The sequence below is a fragment of the Crocodylus siamensis genome, chromosome 6 (genome assembly GCF_052110815.1).
Source record: "Crocodylus siamensis isolate JL-2025a chromosome 6, ASM5211081v1, whole genome shotgun sequence".
Classification (NCBI taxonomy): domain Eukaryota; kingdom Metazoa; phylum Chordata; order Crocodylia; family Crocodylidae; genus Crocodylus; species Crocodylus siamensis.
This window is the reverse complement of record NC_143400.1, coordinates 65,456,307-65,476,052: the sequence shown is the minus strand read 5'-3', so window position 1 is coordinate 65,476,052 and position 19,746 is coordinate 65,456,307. Positions and strand designations below refer to the sequence as shown.

Genomic DNA, 19,746 nt, shown 5'->3' with positions numbered 1-19,746 from the left:
TTAGATTCCCTGTCCAGCACAACTTTCCATTGCAGGACCTTCCAAGACTCTTCCACTAGTAGAATGGTGGAAGACTACCTCAGATAAGGTACTGGCAACAATCAACCTTTTAATTATCATGTCATAGCATTGTCTCAACTATGGGACCAAATGTGAATATCATTTTTCTGGTATTTGTAACTTTGCCTCTTATAAATGTAATGCTTTACACTAATTCTCTTAACATGTTTTATTTGCTGCGGAAACAGACACTGCTTTCTGTGGTATGAAGCCAACTTCTCTCAAAACAGTTAATCTCAATGGTATCATCATTCCTCACATTTCACATCAGGTTTCAGGTAACGCTCCAATCAGAAGGTTTGACTGATAAATATCAACAATCAATTTCAACTAGCCAGTATCACTACTTGTAAAGTCAGTAAGACAGGCTCGCAACTTGATTTTTACTTCTTTTTTTATTACTAATTTAGGCAACATTAATTTCCATTATTTATAGTTTAACTGCTTTACTTTCTGGATACAGTTTTTTTTTCCCCCGATACAGGTTTTTTTTTCCCCCTTGTGGTCTACAGATGTTTACTTAATTGATGCTTAAATATAAAAAAGAAAAAACCCAGAAATCAAAGTTTTACCTGTACAAGTGGTTAACATATGGAGTTACACCCAAAGAATTCATCCAGTTTCGAAAGGTCCTCTCTTCTTTACTTTCACCTATAGACATAAATAGCTGCATATTAATTTCTTGTGGGCAACATTTTAAAGAACAAGGTTTAGATCAGTGGTTCCCAAACTCTGACAGATTGCTCACCACCAACTTAAAAGAATACAGCCTTAAATACCGGGAGCAGATTTTTCAGTTCAACCTTAAGTACCACCAGAAATTTTGTCATGTAAAGTAATTATAATAAATCTGTTAACTGAGAGGTTGTCTACATACCACTAGTGATATGCTTACTACAGATTGGGAACCACTGGTTTAGATCATTTATACACATAAATTAGCAAGAGTTACTTTGAATAATTTCTTTGCTACCTTCTTCTGTGAAAATGCATGCATCTCTTTCACAGGAGTATTATCTCCTAGCCAAGGAATGGAGAAAGTCCTGTCAAACGCAGGATTTCAGGGCTGTAGGTATAAGGCCATGAGCATCACAGGGAAATATATGAGAACATAATTTTCTGTGCCATTTCATACAATACCAAATAAAACATACAATGGAATGTATTTTACATTCTTCTGCTCTGTATTGAGCAGTAGGCTGTGAAGAATAACAACAATGCTAATCATCAATGAAGACCACTGGAATTCGGTTTGATTGGTAACATTACATTTGTTTTAAATCTCATTTTATTGTCACATGTTTTAGTGCACACATTGCCACAGTATCTTAAGCTCCAGTCTACGTAGGAGGGGTGGCCAACCTGTGGCACTTCAGAAGTTACTATGCATCTCCTTGAATCTCTGCACAAGCGCACAACGTGACAAAGACTATGGAAGCTGGTCACCACGTGCTTGTGCAAAGATTCAAGGAGAGACATATTAACTTGTAAAGAACTGCATGTGCCTCTGGAGCTGCAGGTTGGCCACCCTGCTATATAGAACTCCAGCAACTACTTCTGCATTCAGCAATTTCCCAGGAAGCATTCTGGAGACTTCTACAGTGCACTAGACCTCTCCTTTTTAATCTGCATCACTGCAGACTCAAAGACAATGCTGATTAGCTATTGTGAAAATAGCTTCACAAATCTAAGTAAGTCTTACAAATTTAAGTGGTAGTTTTGCTTCTGGGGAATCCACAAAATTTTGTTTAAATATGTCTGAGCGTCAAACAGTTTTGTATTGTTCTTTCTTTCTTTGAGTGTGTTTGTTCAGGCACCACTGGTCAATAAGACAGCTCTAACAGAAGGATTTGCTTCTCTGCTTTATATTCTATGTACTACTTCTAAGCTGGGGTAGGCAACCCCTGGAACAGGTGCCAGAGTGGTACCTGAAGGTATTTTGCTTGGCACATGTGCCTCTGGGTGGATGGTGGGGAAGGGGCTGGGGCTACATGGCAACAGAAAGGACTGGGCCCCTCTTGGCTCCTTCATCATCCACCCAGGGGCACATCAACATCTTACAAGCTGAAGTTGTGGATGGTTTCAGCACTCTGCCGAAAAACGTTGCTGACTCCTGGTCTAAGCTATCCTTTACCTTGTTCTCTGTTATTAGCCAGCTTTCTTCTCTCTCAGTGGTATTAACATATTAAGTGACTCCTTTGGTAGTATGTAGTACTGGTAATACCTTACCTTGTAGAACTTTCCACTTTGAATCTCTGTTATACTGTTTGCAATTTAATACTGCACACGCCATTTGCTCCTGTGCTTTTTTGTAAATAGAACATTTAAGAAATAACAAGAAACACTTAGGCCAAAAACACATGCCAGGAAAACACTATACTTCCTGCTTTACTCATCTGACCTACGCAACAGAAATTACATATTCTTCTCTTCCTGGCCCACTTCTAATTGAGAGAGAAATTGTCCCCCAAAAAAGTGGAAGAATGGCTTCCAAGAACTCAAACATAGCTTGAGAAATCCTCATTCAAAATATGCCATCTCCCTTCAACTCTCCACAGAACAACTCTATGAGCTTGTTTAATCAAGTTGGCATGATGCAAAAAAAAAAAAATCTCTCATTTAGTAATGCAATTAGGGCTGATTGGAAGATAACAATTCAATTTCATAAAATACATTCTTGTTTTTCTTTGGAACAAGAGCTCTTTGAATGTTCTCAAGAAACAGAATCTGTTTTTGGATTAAACTGTCAGTTTTTTAACGTTGGTCTTTTTTTCTTTGATTAGAAATGCCAAATGAGCAGGGATCCAGATTTTCTATTCACCATGGAAAAATGTATAACAGACCTTCTCTTTTAAAGGAGAAAAACACAAACCTTCTTCAATGGAGAAAATGTGGGAAGCAGCAGGTTTCCCCTTGCAGACTGGCAGAGGCATCAGTGTGAGGGCTGTAGCTTGAGTGTGAGGGGCAACAGTGTATCAGGGCTGCTCAGCTCCACAAAGCAGGGGGAACAGCCACAGCTGGACCTGCATCCTAGTTAGCAAAGGGGACGGGGGGAGCTCTACGCCAAAACATGTCCACACTGCTTTAAAATTGTTAAATCTCTCTCTCTCATATCTATCTATCCACCTATCTATCCACCTATGGCTTAGCCTGTCTCTCTGTAATGATCTTTAAATGTCAATAACTTGAAAACTGCAAGAGATGGAACACTTGCGTCTTCAGAAGAATTTCTTTCCTAAACCTTAGCATTTTTTTTAGTAACTATGTCAGGTGATCCCAACTTCCAGAATTGGGAAACAAGTCAGGGGTCAGGGCTGTTTCTACTGAGCTCGGTGAGGTGGGAAGAACAGAGGGAGGGGCCAGCTGATGGAAAAATGAGAGCTGGGCAGAGGTGCAAGGCAGTGGGTGAGCAGCAGCAGCCCTGTCCCGAGCCCAAACAAAGGCATAGAGCTTGCCTGCCCTTGCCCAGCAAAGAGGCGTGCAGGTGAGATCAAGTGAAGGAAGGGACTGGTATCTTCAAATATTCAGCTTATTTTATTAAAGTTTCATAAATATTTACTTAATAAATACAAAAAGAAAAAAGTTTGTTTTTGTTATTTGAAATTCATCTGTCATTCATGATGGGCAAGTCAGTAGTAAATCAATAAAATGTGTTCAGATACTAAATATATAGTGGTGTTTCATTTTATCATGGAAAAACATGTATTTTAGGTTTATTAGAGAATTTGGGATTTTTTTAATTCTGAGAATATGCAGTTTTTAGCTAGAGAAAAACCAGAATCCCTGCTAATGAGGCACTTCTGAAACCTTCCCCTTTAAAATAGATATAGAAACCAATACTTCTCTGTAAAATGTTTCAGCTTTGACAAACAAAATGTTGTAGCAAATATTGTAGCACAAGTTTTGTTGAAAATATTACAACCAGTTCCAACTAAAATTAGCGCTATTAAACATAAAGCTTTAAAAACCCAGTAGTAGAATTAATTTTGTGAGGTCTTTCATTGTTCAAGTAAGGATTCCTGTTTTCAAACTATAATTTTACTGGTAAAAAAAAAAAAAAAAATACTGATTTGGTCTCTGTATTTCTGTTAGCTCTGCTTCACTTCTTGTCAATTTCAGGGTGTTGGGAAGAAGGGGAGCAGGAAAGAGAATCAGGGATTCTCACAAATTGCTGAACATGGATTTTATGTCAGGATTTTATTTCCAATATCTTCTGTAAAAATTATCAAAGCTACAAGGATTATATACTTTATATATGCAAATCTTACATAAGGGTTTGTTTCTTCCCTAGCTAGCATGAGGGTAAAAAGCCCCTCATCTTGGATTAGAGTAAAAGGCAGACAGAAGGGCAGGTGGCTGCTGTGGCTCCAGCTCTGGTTCCCAAACTGGGCTTGGAGCTATAGCTATTAGCTGCTTGACCTCTCTCTCCCCCATCTCTGCCCTCCTCCCTGCCCCTGTGGCACCTAAACCCCCAATCTAGGGAGCTACTGTAGCTGCAACCACTACTGTATGGCTGAGCCAGGGTCAGAGCTATAGTGTGCTCCATGCCCCAGGCTGGTGTCATGCCTACCAGTAAGCAGGAGGGGAGTTGTGGGGAGAAGAGGGATCGGAGGCTGCAGGGGACAGGCAGAAAGGGCAGAAGCTGTGTGGGAGGGCAGGGGCAACAGGGAGCAGGCATGGGGGGAGGGGAGTAGGCAGCAATGGAGGGGGCTTCTTGCCCCTCTGCACCTACCCCCCCCATGTATTATTATAGGGAGAATTTATGACAATCCTCCAATAAATTAGTCTCTATACAAGGAAAATTGTAATGAATTTATACATTTTCCAAGTATAGAAACTAATTGTTGAGGGGTTATCTTAAAGTCATTTTCTATTTGTGTAAATACAGTACTATCCAAGTTGGCAAGCATACACTTCAGAAGAATAGCAATTACATATTCTGGAACTAAATCCCATTTTGGATTAGTAGAAATTGAAAAACCTACCAATCTTCTGTTTAGTTTGGTGTAACTTAGAATTGATCCCTGGCTGAAATACATTTTTAGGGACACTGGTACATTCCAAAGGCAAGAGCCAAAATCTTCCAGGGAAACTTACTTAAGAAAGTATAGATAGTAAAGGAAAAATTAAGCAACTTCACTCACACTAGGAGTCTTAAACTGCATGCTGAACACTGCCAAAGGAATCCAAACTAGACAAACAGAAGCAATAGCGTGCAAGTTGAAAAGTGTACTTCTGACTAGCAGGAATTCAGGAACTAAAAATAGCTCACTATATTTAATATGCCACCTTAAACAAGTTCTTCTCTCATGCAGCACAGAAGTATTCCTAAGTTTTTAAACTGGCTAAAAAGTGACCAGGTTTTTTTTTCCTGTTCAAAAAGTACCTTGTGGTCACTTCTGGGGCACCTATTCTGCTGTGTGGTATGGAAGAAGCCAACTCAAGGGAAACCCACAGAAACAGGGCAGAGAAATGAGCTGAAGGAAAGTGGTACTACATGACCACCTCTTGCCTCTTTGAAACCACTGTTCTATGCAGCTGAGGGAGGAATATCCAAGATGACAGGCAAAGAAGTCTGAGGAGTAGCTAATCAATAAGGTATAATTAATTTTGTAGGGCAATAAAACTTCATATGCAATTTGTATAAGAAGTTATTACAGCGCAGAATAGAAGTCAGTCCCCCAGACAGTTTGAGCTACCAATATGCCAGCAGCAACAGCTCAGCAAAGTAACAAAAAAGTTACAGGGGTAGGTGTGTATGAACCAAGATACAACAAGCAGGGCTTCTACTTTCTATATACAAAGCCTCAAGTAAGAACTAGAAGCTTTGACCCCTCTTGCTTTTCTTTGCTGCTAGATCTACCTCCAAAGGAAAGACTGTATTAGAACAGCAGTCAGATAAGAGCTATGCAGCTATGAGGGACCCATTTCTATTCTGTGAAGTTTTATATGAGAAGGGGACTATTGGGTCCTAAGTAAATACTTTCAAAGGGTCTGTCTGTCCTTCATCTATGTGCTGATCACATTGAACACTGAACATTATCCAAGTATTTGGAGAGGGGGACAGAACTGAAGTTGAACCACCTCTCAATAACCTAAACTAATGCTAAACGATGCAGCAAGGGACAGGCACATTTTCACTGTGCTCTTTCTGGGGGAAAGAGATAAGTCACTAAGAGGAAAAACAGGACTTTATTTAAAACAGGCAAATTAAGCCTCTCATGAAGCTATGTATTTAAAACCTTAACCACTTTCCAGCCCACATCCTTAGCTTCAGATTCTTGAACCTGGAAAGGTCACACAGTGAGATAATTCCACATAAGAAGTTAGATGGTGTTTATACAGAGTTGTGGGAGGCTTGCCCATATTATAAGTGCATTTTTATTGCTGTCTTCTCCTCACTTGTGACGGCATATTAAAGCAAAGATAGCAATATAAGAACAATGCAAAACCAACCAAGAGGAAACACATGGTTACAGTAGGAAACCCCCCCCCCAAAGACTGCAGGATAGATGTTTATGGAATATAGAAAAGTACTAAATACAGTACCTACATTAGGAGGGGTCAAATCTGCATTTCACGGAGCAAAATAGGAAAGTATTATATATTATCAATCACATTATGAAAAACACACCTATGGCAAAACTAAGAAACAAGTATCTTGTGTTTTATGTAAAAATATTTAAACAACTTGAGAACAATACCATATGAAAGTGAAATCATACAGCAGTATTAAAGGGAACACGAAAAACAGAACAAAAGACAACTAGTTCTGATTTCTGGATCAGAAATATTGTTTATAAAGGAAAAAGATACAGATAATAATTATATGAGTCTCTTGTCTCTAAAATAGATATTAAAAGCAATGAGTTCAAGTTACTATCACTTTCAGTACAACACTGGAGTAATTGCTTATAACTTTTCCATAGTTCAACCATTTGAACTGGCATTTTCCATACCAAATGTCTGCCTTAATCTAAATATCTTTAACAAGTTTCAGAGAAAATAGCTCCGCAGTTTCACAGAATGAGGTTCAAGAAATATTTGCTGTTCTGCCCAAACTATATCAGCTAGAAGTTTTAGCATCTCTACGTTTTGGTGCAGTGACGTGAAGTTTGGCAGCAGTAGCATCACAGATATGCTTTGTTATGGCATACTCATATAAGAGAAAGCCTATGTAAAACACAATGATGTTTTAGTATAATTTCCCCCACACACGCTTCTCTGGTCAGCATTGCTTCACTCATTGGATGAGCATTTCTTGGCAAGCAATTAGTACTGGCATAAAGTACTGAGGAACCCACAAACCCTTATTTCTAACCAAGCCTGAGTATAAAAACTATGCTCATGGTAATCTGACATGAAGGAAAGAAAGCAGCTGAAGATCATTCAGGACTCAGATCAAGAACAGCCTTTGGTCAGAGCAACACAAGCAAGTAAAACCTCTCCTTCTGATGACTAGAATGAGAGAGGATCAATTTACATGCTAATATTTGAAAAAAAATAATAAACCAAGTGTTTTTAATATATTGGTATTCCAACAGGCTTTGCCAGAAGGGGGCCTTATCTCAATCTATTTTTCATAAATTATACCTACTTCTGATGCTCTTATTTCTATAGGCTTACAGATTGAAAGAACTCACCTTCTATTAAATTGAGGTCATAAGTAGAGCTATCAGGCTTGTGTAGGGCTGGATATGTATTAAAGAGATTTGCAACAAAAGCCAAATTAAGTTTAGGGTTGCCTGCAACCACATCAGCTGGAGTAACAAACTGTCTGCAGCCCAGTTTGTTTGCTTCCTGAAGCATGCGTTCAGCTCTCTTCAGATCACTTTTCTCCTAGAAAAGGAAGTAAAAACAAATACTGTTTTATTGATTTTTTGGATTCTTTTTGATATCTCTGGACTCATATCTTCACATAGGACTGTGCATTATTATGCTGTACACTATAAGCACTCAAAGCCCTAAAACACAAAGCAGATCTTTTCACCGAGAAGCTGTGGTTGATTGTATCAGGGTCCCACTCCAGGGGTGGCTGTGATGTCCCTAGCACCCCCTAACCTCTCACCTTTACTTCCTTTGGGGCTATCTCCTGTTCAACTGACCTGCCATGCCTTGATGTAATTATGCTTTTAGAAAAAGGGAGGCTGCCTCAGGGCTCCCCCCAAGTGAGATTTCACACTTGGGAACACAGCTATCACTGCTCACCTCATTAAGAGCTAATTATGTGGCCTCCTCATCTCCTCTTCTAGCCAAGCACACACCCCAACTTTGCATATGTTACCAATCACTCACTCATCATTGGGCATTAAGCCCTATTGTCTACTCCATGGCCCTTCAGCACCTGCATCAACTCTTATTCATACAGGCCTTTAAACCCAGAATAGTCTCTGCCATTGTTGGGGCCTCCAGTCTCAGGGCCTTTAACTGTCCTGGCCCCTCCTGGGCTATAGCCTCTGTAGATTGAATAATCCTAACCCCAGTTGGGTTTAGGCTTGCATTCTCTGCCCCTCCTGGGCTCAAGCCGCTGTCTCTGACTGTCTCCAACAAGTTCTGCCTCTCACAGGCTATGGGCCCCTACCTCTACTTGTTCTCACACCTCACGGGCTGTGGAGCCCTGGCCCTGCTTCTCATCACTTTGCAACTGTGGCCCTTCTCCTCCACCTTAGCCTCCATCTCTCAGGCCCTGTCCTTGCTCCTGGGCCAGTTGAGACTTCCATCACCCTTACAGTTTCAATCCCTAAACACCAATCTTGCCTACCCCAGCTCTGATGTTAGTCAGGAGCCTTGCTGCAGCCCTTCTGCTTGGAAGCTCTTCTCTTCATGGCTTCTAGATCAAACTACTTGCTCAGCTCAGGCCCTGGGCTTATATCCTGCAAGCCCAGCCCCTATTGAGTCATGTGGCTCCCTTGATTGACTTCTGCCTCACCTGCAGCCTGCCTTCGCTTAAAGTAGCAGGAGCTCCAAGCTCCCTGCCACACTGATGCCATTTCGGGATAGAGGGGGCCCACACAAAAGGTATATATGTTAAATGTAATTCTATACACAATTTTCACTATAATAATAAATAATGAGATCTCATTGCCTATGGTCAGCAACTCTAAAACACTAGTCTTCCCAGAAGATGTCACTATATCCTTTGTACTTGAATAAACCCATTGTACTCAGAAGCAGAACCAATGAAAAGGTAAGACAGACTATTCATGGAAAATTTCCCTTTTGGCATAGAAGCATAGGTATACATTTTTGACAAAACATTAAATATTTCAGTTTCAGGTGCTCAGAGTCCTTTATTTAAAAAGAAAAACATGCCATAGAAATCAGACCATTTTCATTACCAAAAAGAATATTCAACTGAAATGCTATTTTCTGTCAAAATTATTTTAGTGTAAACTTTCCAATCTTGTCTTCTCAGCAGCCTCCAAAGGAGAAATGTCATCATAACAACCTAGGATGGCCTTTTAAACATTTCTGTTATTTTGCTTGAAGGGTTTGAACATGCCAGCACCCTCCATGTCTAATGATTTTTGGAGGGGTCCTTCACAAATTTAAGTGTCATTTTATTCCAGGAATCAGGAGGAGAATATAAATCTTCTGCCTAAGGAGGCATACTGACTGAGCTGCAGAGCATAACCATGCAGCTCAGTTAGAATTCTTTGTTGAAGAAGAGGTTTTCCAGAATAACAGGCTATTCACAACATCCATGGGGCAGAGGAAAGGATGGAACAGGCTGGTTACAAAATATTTTCCCTCTTTTAGTTAAAGCATAGTTCCACTTTGTACAGTGAAAGGTACATAATTGTGTCTAACACATCCTGGAATTGTACTAAACTCTTGAAGGTATAAAGCTTATGCATCCTTCAAATCATGCTAACCACAAAAGGAAATCATGTTCTATAACATCAATGAGGCAACATGTATATCTTTGTTACTTAATGTAGACACAGTTTTAAATCTCAGAATACTTGCATCAAACCCTGAAAGGTCAATGGCAATGGGAATTCCATGATCGTGGTCTCCTTTGGGTGCAATCTGATTCAGGAGATGGTAGTAGGCTCTTGAATCCTAAAACAAGTAATGCACTTTTAGAGTATGGGTCAACATTTACTCCTCTAAATATAATATACTATTATTTTTACAGTCTCCCTCAAAGCCCATTGAAAACACTACAATGACTAATGCCACTTTCAATAAACTCTGGATTAGGCTTTTAGTTAAAATCTGCTTAATCTCTATGGCTACTTTTCTGGAATATTTCTCATAGAAGCCATTCAGTCAAATGACTATGAATAGGAATGACTGCCATTTAGTTAGGCCAATGTTAACAAACTCTTCTTCACTGAATATACTGGCCAACCTCATAGATTACAAGACATTTAAGGCTGCTGTTAAATTCTAACTTCATCTTTTGATGCTGATGTTACTACATAAGGTGTTCATGAGAAAGACTTAAGACTGAACAATGGAAATTTCATTTTTATGAATCAGTTCAATACTCATCCATCATCATTTTCACTTTTTAAGAATAGTCTCTTGTCTTAATGAACCAATTGATTGGGACAAAACTGTGTACCAAAACATACCAGTTAAAGAGATTCAATTATATATTTTGTCAATCATTATTTTTATTTGTTGCAATGCCCAATATGTGTATTTTGTTTCTGTTGTTCCCATAGAAATCAGGCACAGAGGCAGAGACAAACTTGTACTCTTGATAAATGTAGCCAATTTAAAAACATGTGCCCTACATACTAAAGGACATTTTGATTAGATGTGCTCTAGTTCATTAAAATCAAGTTAATATTGTTATTAATAGGTTCTTCAACATTTTTTGAAGAATAACAATGACTACAAAAATATTTTAATGGTTTATTCTGAAATAATTAGAAGGAAAGTACCACAGAGATCCACTCATTTATTGCCCATTCACTTTTGATTTTAAACATGCTGTTTTTCTCCTACCGACTTAAAGAAGAGTGAGCAGAACTATACCCAAAATGAGATCCCTCCCCAGCTCAGCTAGGTAAAAAGAGACAATTCCAAAGCTTTCTGGGAAGGGATGATGGAAAGCAGTAAGTCTCTGAGTGGGGTTGTGCTAAATGACCCAAATAGTTTTAAGTACAATTTGTAACATTTTTATTCTTGAATGACAGCTACTGTTTTGATTCATGTGGGAAGTGTTTTGTTTGCACTGTATATTCCTTGTTGATACATTGTATTAGCAGCTGAACAGGACAATGTGTGATCATAAAATGTACAATTCTAGGATAAATTTGACTAACAAATTCCTGTAAAAAGTGGATCACTAGCATGTTCCTAATTCCCATCTCTCTCCTTCATTTCTAAACAGATTACATTCTGCCAATATTACTTTCACTTATTAGAATTACAAGTATATACCTTAATGTCCTGACTGAAATTGTTTATTTCCTGCCATCCTGCATTCAACAGATGGTAGTTTACCCAGCGCAGCAACAGCTCTTCTGGGGAAAGTTTCAGTAACTGCTCCAGGTCTTCCCCTTCATTTAGCAAAGCAATAAGAGCTAAAAGCAAGTTTGAAAGAAAGTTGAATTATTGTTACCAGTGTCAGAAGGCATTTCATCGCACCTCACACATTTTATGGAACCTGACATTATTTTCCTTCTTACCTTCATTTCTGGAGAGCTCAATATCAGCTAAAAGACCAACTTTAATGATCTGCCACACGAGTCCTAATACCAAATGTGGTCTCCCTTCTTGTAGATCTTGTGATCCAATGTTGACTACTGTACAGCCAATAGCTGATGCAGAATTTAGGGCAAGGTTTATGTTTTCCTGTTGAAACATTAATGCTAACAAAATTAATATCTGTCAATATAAACACATGCAAAACAGCAAACACCAGCTTGGTTATTTTGTGGGCTTTTGACATTGTAAGGAACAGAACAATCTCATCTCAGATTAGTCCTTGTAATGCACTAGTATGCGCTGCACAAAAGCAGCAGCACTAAGACTGGAAAAAGACATCCTCTTTGCAGTGTGATCTAGCTGTGCCATGACTTCACTGATGCCTAGAGATGTCACTGGGGCTGTCATCCTGCAGAGTCAGTTCTTTGCCCTTCCTGGGGCTTCAGGAGCCCAATCCTGTAGGAAAAGAGCCCCAGACGCTGTACCCCAACTTGGGGTGCATGTCAGCAAGTGAGGGAAACTCCCATTTCCAGACATGCTTCCTGTATTGGGGCATGAGAGAATCCTCCTGTAGGGAATTCAAGCATGGAGCAGGGGGAACTCTCAGCATGAAGGGTACATCAAGACCCAGTGCTTTTCTCATTGCCGCACCCCAGGGCACCATGTGCAAGTGGAGGGGGGACTCCTATGGGAGTTTTCCCCCCTGCATGCATGTGGATGCATGATTCATTCCAGAATAATTTCCCAAACATGCATTTGCAAGTGCAGAAGGGGGAAACTCCCATAGGGGTCCCCCTACTCTGCTTGCACAGCTGTCCAAATCCACAGGGTGGCAGCAAGAAAAAGGAGTATCCCCCACCATGTTTGAATCACCTGCAGACTTAATATGTTTCTTCCAGCAAACAGATCCATATTTAGTAAACCGTCTTGCAATTTTTGCTTACAAGGCTGACATGACCTATAAACGTTATCACTATATTTGTTTTTTACTATGATAATTGTGAACCTCTGTACAATATTTTTATAGATTCATCTGATTTATCACTATATTTGTACTTGATTGTACTGATCTGATTTATCACCATATTTGTACTTGATTATGTTAATTCTAGGGGTAGGAATAATGCTTTTATAATAGTTGGCCCTATTTCATTATTGTATTTGCACTGTTATTTTCATTTAAATTTATATTATTGTTATATGTCTGGTTTTTTTGGGAGCATGGTTTTCAGCCAGAATCCTTAATAAATTGAATTGAATTGAATTTCCTGCAGGGGCATTCACCCAGGGTGCGCAACTGCCATCACAAAATTTAAGCATTTATGGAGCTATAAAAGGCATGATGTCTGTTCACTCTGCTTCTGTGCCACCCTAAAAAGTTTTAGGGTGGCACAAAGCGGACATCTGTTTTTCATCAGATTTTCTGAGCCTCATCCTGTGGCTAGAACTGCTTGAGTGGGCCCTTGCTCTCTGCAGAATGCTACTGCTTGCAATACCACTTAATTTGGGCCAAAGTATGTCCGCATGTGTAGGAACATGTCTGAAGTGCATAAACTCATGCTGATCTGTTTACTACATCCAGTAAATGGAAATTGCAAAGAGAGCATCAAGACTGCAGCTGGACCACACGGTGACGCTGGAAAGACAACTGCTATTAAAGCAGCAACAGTTTGGAAAAACAAATATATTCTGGCTCTGATAAGTACGCCATAGCCATAGAGAGAGCATAAGTATATGTACTAGCATCTTTGCTGGCACAGTCTTTGTTAAACAGGCAGAAATTATAAAACACTTTTGGAGGGGAATTTAGAGCCTAATATATCTGAAGCTTCCTTACATATCATGTTCAATTAAAAGGTCAGCTTTATTCCTTCCAGGTTTTAACTGATTTTTTCCCCTCATTATACTGAAACCTCACAAATTTACCTATTTCAAATCTGTCCACCTCTCTCCAAACTAAAATATCATTTTCCCAACGTTCTTGTGTGAATGCTTAGTCATTAGCTCAGACTTAATAAAACTTTTAGTCTTTTTTTCTTAGGTCTCTCCACTACTTTCTTTTACTGTGGAAAATACACTTCCCTGCCTGTTACACAGGACAGCAGCTTGGAAATCATCTTTAACACTTAGTCATCACATCCAGGCTATGCCTAAAACTTACATATTCTTTTTGCATAACATCTCTAAGATATGGCTTGTCCTTGTCAACCACTCCATTAAACCTCTATTGCTCAAATACTTCTAAAGACTAGGAAAACAGAGCAGGTCAGCTACAACAAATTAAAACATTAGAAATCTGAGAGAAAGGATGCAAGCTCTCTGCGTTTCTTCAAGGCCTTGTGCAGTTTGAATGTTTCCCCCACAGCACCCAGGCAATGCATGTCAAGCTACTCCATGTGTCAGACCCTTTAAATACATGTATAAAGCTTGATTCTCCTCCCGTTTTAAGTCCATAACAAAATCCTCAGTAAAAAAAAGCTGTAGGCAGAGTCTACTGTAATATTTATGACAGAAAAGGTGCAATACTTACAGAAACAGTGAAAGGCGTGAGTTTCTTCTTGTTAATAACCCTTTCATCAATTGTATCTGGTTGTGATAAGTTAATCATTTTGCTGGGGAAGCAATTAAATAATTCAATTTTTTGAGAAACCAAAACATTACTATTTTTGTGGTAAATCTTGAAATGTTATTTGAAATATTTAAAACATTATGGAAAACTATTCTCTTTTTCCATTCAAAAAAATTTCAGTGAGGAACCGTTAAGTCTCCATAGATATGAAAAAGTGGAACAGTCAGGTTTATGCTTAGGGAAAACTCTGACTGCATTGTTAGCGCAGCTCTCAGGAAAAACTCAGCCAACCATAAATTAAATGTATTCAGAATGAGAGACTCTCTATTATCAAAAACATACAACTTGTAACTAACACAGCACACTTCTGTAATGCCTTGTTTCTAAAATTCTTTCCTCTAAAAAGGGGTTGTCAACCTTGGGAGTATGCATGGGTGGGTGGGGATGGAGCGCCACCACCCTGTGCCGCCACCTCCCAGAAGTAGGGCCAGGGAGGGGATGACGGCAATGGCGCCCCTCTGCAGGCTGCACAGGTGCCGCCTAGCCAGTCAGACATGGGGGGGGAGGGGAGGAAGCTCACGAGGCCTTGCCACCCACCACCCCAAGCTGCTGCTGCTCTGCATGCAATCATTGCCACCGGCCTCCCCCCCAGCTCCATGTCCAGCTGCCAGAAGTACATTTATTAAAAAAGATTGAAAACCCCTGCTGTAAAAGGTTGAAAGTCTGTATCCAATCAGTAATAATGTATTAAGCTCTCAATATCCTGGGAAACTGCAGCAGAGAGAGAAAGAGAAAGAGAGAGAGAGAGAGAGAGAGAGAGAAGGGACACAATATAAGTTTGTGGTATAGCTAAGAACAGAACTCAGCCCTTCTGTGTTCCAGCCCTGGGATTTGAACCCTACACAATACTTCTCAAAAGACTTCTAATTATTCCTTTTACTCAGTATATTGGAATATGTAATGTCATGTGCACTCAAGAAGGTAGAATTTAAAGAGTCTGACATGAAAAAGCCTTCAGCTAGTCAGACTTTACACACACATATACCTTCCCCACATTAAAATTAAAACAGAAAAATTCTTTGAATAGGTTTGTAACCGTTCATGGCATTCACCGGTGCATCTTGTATGCATGGGTTTTTCTGGCTTTCCTGTCGCTTGGAGAGAGGACAGGTTGTTGCTGGGATAGACTCTGGAAGGTCCTCAGGGGTTCTTTCCTGCCACGTCTTGCTGGAATAAATTTGTTTAGTTGTGAGGAAGATCATTTGTCCTGCCTTTCCTGGTACCTTCCTTCAATCTTCCCGTCCGTCTTCCCATTTGGGGCTCCGCCTCCCCTACACCTCACCTAACACCAACCACAGATGTTGTTTCCCAGTCTCTTAGGTCTGTTTTGGTATAGGTTCTTATACCTTGGTCTGTTGGGTTGTATTAGTCAGATGTTGCCTCATCTGAGTTCCCTAAGGCCATTTGGAATCTTGCCTAGATTCCTTCCTGACCTTGGGTTACCTTGCTCCCCGGTATATCTTGCTCCCTCTTCAGTCTGTATTTGCCACAGTTTGGACGTCCATCTCCCCTTTTCTCTTCAGGTTCCCACTCAGTCCAATCTTGTCCAGAGATGTCTGGAGTCCATGACTCATTTCAGGTAACTCTGTCAACCCTCCTTGGCTCAGCTTGTTTTCAGAGGCCCCTTCCTGGGGCAGCCAGCATTTCTCCTCCATGAGGCTCTGCTCTGGGCTTCTCTGGGCCCACTGGGGAACCCATTTCTGGTCTCCCTTGTTTGCCCTCCGCTGAGCTTTTTATCCTGGTTCCAAGGGGCCGGGCAGCAAATCAGCGCCGCACACTGCCATAAAATGCGCCCATGCTGGCACAAAAGCTGGTCCCAGCTCCTTCTGGACCCGCAGTTCTTTTTTTTATTATTTTTTCTTTTCTTTTGCTGCAGCGATTTTTCCTGTCGCAGCTCCACTCCTGGTTCGTTCCTGGTTCAATGCGGCATGCTGCTGGCTCCGGTCACTCCCCACTCCAGGTAAGTTTATCCTTGTGGCCTCAAGCCTGCCACAAGGTTATACTTTAAAAAATTATGCTAAAGAAGGATGTACAAGAAGGGGATTTTCTCCAGTACTAGGGGTTGATCAAAGTATTAATTAAAGAACAAATCTTGGTATTACTGAAAACTTCCATGTATTTAAACGTAATCAAGACATGACTTTCAGACAACAAAGTTCTCAGCTTTTTCTTAGCTTTAGACTCACCAAAGTAGGATACCATCTGCAAGTGATTTAAAAAGACTTTCATTTGATGGATTCATGGGAAGAAGATGCTTACAGTCCGGGTCATCTCGCAGAGCTTTATTTATCCAGTTAACAAAAGCAACCTTTTCTTCTTCTGCAAAATAAATAAATAAAGACTAAGTAGTCTAAGAATGAGAATACCACAGAACACCAGTAGAATAATCTACTAATTATTATAGGAGAAGGAAGGTACTATTGAACTGTCCACAGAATGTAATAGTAACACTCTGCCCATAACATAATTATAAAAATATATTACTAACATGGATTACCAGAGTTCATTTTCTCTGTACTTATGTTAAAAGGAAGGAAATTACTACATCTGTATTATGATCAACATGAATGCACAGACACGATTGATTTTTAACTTGTTAGAATGTCAGTATTTCAGTCTGGCCTCTACACTCTGCTTTTCAGAGGCTGGTACCACCTCTAAGAATTTATTGTAAATGACTATGCTATATTAACTTTAGGGAATTTTTTTTTTTTTTTTTTTTTTTTTTTTTTACAGGGAGACACTTCTATTTTCACCCCTTGGGAGTTTATGTACAGGATTCATCATTACTTTTGTCTAAGAATCCGTGTCAGGACTACAATCAGTCCAGCTACAACATTTGTATCCTTTTCCAAGACTGTGTGTAGTGTTCACTCCTAAGAGTTGACCAGGTTTCAGGAGGGGACAGGCTACATAACATGCTGTGGAGAAATATTAAAATAAAGCAATTGATGCTGTAAGAGCAGTACTCAGACAGTATAGAGCTAGCATGTACAAAACTTGCAGTTGACTCACGTCCAGAATGTAGACTCTGAATTCAAGTTCTAAGCACCACAGGAAGCCAAGCATACAAACAGAGCTATCATTTATTATGTTTGTAACTCCAAAAATAAATAAATAAATTAAAAAAAAAAAAAAAAAAAAAGAATCTTGTTAAAGGACTCAGTCCTGAAAGGCATTAAGAGGTCAGACTGATCCAACATTTAGGATCATGGGGCACTGACAGATGTGGAAAAAAAAATGCACTCTACTGCGAGCAGCAGCATGTTACTTTGATCCAGCTCCTCAGTGTCTAGAGACATCAGGAGCTTCAGTGGGGCTTTTTGGTGCTGTTAGCTAAAGCTGATTCAAGCAGCTATTAGATAAGTGCCAAAATGCACCCCACTAAAGTGCCCAGTCTCTACAGATGTTGGGAAAGGTGGGTTCAACTAAGGAACTGACTCTTCTGGGCATGTGTTAGGCTTGGCGTGGGAGCATACCGAGTTTAAAATAAAGCACCATTTTGTTCCTCCCCCACCCCATCTGCAAGCAGCCATGGTACTACTCTTAGAAATACATGCAAGCATATGCTTCAGTTCTTGCTTTTTAAGAGGACTTTTCTGCTTAGGGTCATAGTACTTACCACCTCTCTAGTCTCAAGCTCTAAACAGCAACCATCATCATGAAATCTATTCAACTAACATAACAGTCTTTTCAAGTACCAACCTCTGTCCTGCCCTGAAGTCCCCTCCCATTTTTATGGTTTTTATCATAACATTTTCCTACATTTAAAAATTGTCTTTCTTTCCTCATTTTCTATAGGAAGGATCCACACAAACAATGGAAGAACTGAACAATAAACCCAAACCCATATTTATACAAGCACCATTGTGTATATATATGTTAGACAAATAGTTGCACAGTTAATGTTCTGTACCTGCAGTTGCCTGCATGTACGCACACACAGAGCATTGAGATGAAGTCATGTGCATATCTAAGCATATAATCAGCAGGTAGGGAGAAGAACTATTCAGAAGAGAGAGTTTAACTGAAATAGCATGAAATTAAGAAAGAAAATATAGATTAGGATGAGCAGTGTAAATCATCGTCTAGGAGTGATGAAGTTACTGTTACTTGGTACTTTTAGAGCTAGACTGAAAGAAAGTTAGAAAATGTACAACCCTGTATTGACAGAAAGAAGGGTTAGATCTAATAGGACTGTTCTCCTCTATAAAGTCTACAATTCCATGATACCATCAACTGTTTTTAATTCTAGTTCTGCACCATAGAAAAGAAAATGGGGATTCTCTTTTCTAAACACTACATGAATATGTAAAAAATAAAACAACAAAACTCCACATAATTAAAAGTAGATAATCAAAATAATCACAGATTAGTTACTGAAACATTCTACAAAATTACATTAATTATGGTTATTCATTAATTTTTACTTGTAACCAGAGTTCTGTTTTCATTTTCTGCTCTGGCAAAAATTCAGACTTTCTTCCTGGTGCAGCCTGAAACCATAAACAAGAAAACTAAACACACACAATGACTCTTAACATAGCAGAGTAAAGAGTCCTGCTACCTCCACTGGTCTGCTTTAGAGAACATTTTTTAGAATGTATTTTTGCTTCTTTCTTCTTATTGCAAAAGACACAGGTTTTTGGGTTTTTCTTGTTTGTTTTTTTACCTGAATAAGAATGCTGGGTCCCCTCACTGGAAATTGGTGAAGTTCCTCCAATTGCTGTAATACCCTGTTTCTTGTTTATTGATTTTCGGAATGTTTTGCTAACATCTTTACTTTTCAGTTCCTGAATAATCTGCAATAGAACATAGAAGAGAAAGCTTTTCCTCACTGAATGTAAACTTACAAGGACAATTTAACATTAAGCTCACCCAATTCCTGGGTGTTGATAACTTTTGATTCCTTTTTCAAAAAGAATACCATATCAATACCATCAAGGTAGATTTAGTTACTATTCAGCTACTATGTTATGGAAGTCTGTTGGCTGGATGACTAGCTAAGGTTTTACCCTTACAAAGTTATATAACTTATTCAAATATATTCACAACAATATACAGATCTTTTAATAGATTTTTTGGTGGATTAAAAAATTAAAAAAGAAAGAGAGGGAGTTGATTTATTTCTCAGTGCACAAGTCATACAATACTAGCACCAAAAAATCTTGTAATATGAAGGATATTATCAAATCTTACCAAAAATATGAAAATTATCAGATAAATCTGATAAATATACAGCATAGGCTGCAAGACAAATGTTTATCATTCAGTTAGTTGGGCAAATTAAATTATTCTGTAGAAACACCAGAAGACCCTAGATAATTGCAAAAAGTTTATTGTTTCAGCAGCAATAATCATTTTGCATTCAATCTACAGTGTTTACAAAA

At 39.2% G+C, this 19,746-nt stretch overlaps 1 protein-coding gene across 3 annotated transcripts in view; it reads right to left on the bottom strand.

The window, feature by feature from the left end:
- PLS1 (plastin 1) overlaps positions 1-19,746 on the bottom strand; it is a 71,330-nt gene that overhangs the window by 14,700 nt on the left and 36,884 nt on the right. For all 3 annotated transcript variants that reach the window (XM_090052108.1, XM_090052107.1, XM_090052109.1), the window contains 8 exons: positions 19,029-19,158; positions 16,543-16,675; positions 14,258-14,339; positions 11,709-11,874; positions 11,461-11,603; positions 10,030-10,125; positions 7,704-7,899; positions 633-711 (listed from right to left, as the gene is read on the bottom strand). In XM_090052108.1, the coding sequence (XP_089908234.1) occupies positions 633-711; positions 7,704-7,899; positions 10,030-10,125; positions 11,461-11,603; positions 11,709-11,874; positions 14,258-14,339; positions 16,543-16,675; positions 19,029-19,158 (1,025 nt within the window). The remainder of the gene's footprint in view (positions 1-632; positions 712-7,703; positions 7,900-10,029; positions 10,126-11,460; positions 11,604-11,708; positions 11,875-14,257; positions 14,340-16,542; positions 16,676-19,028; positions 19,159-19,746) is intronic.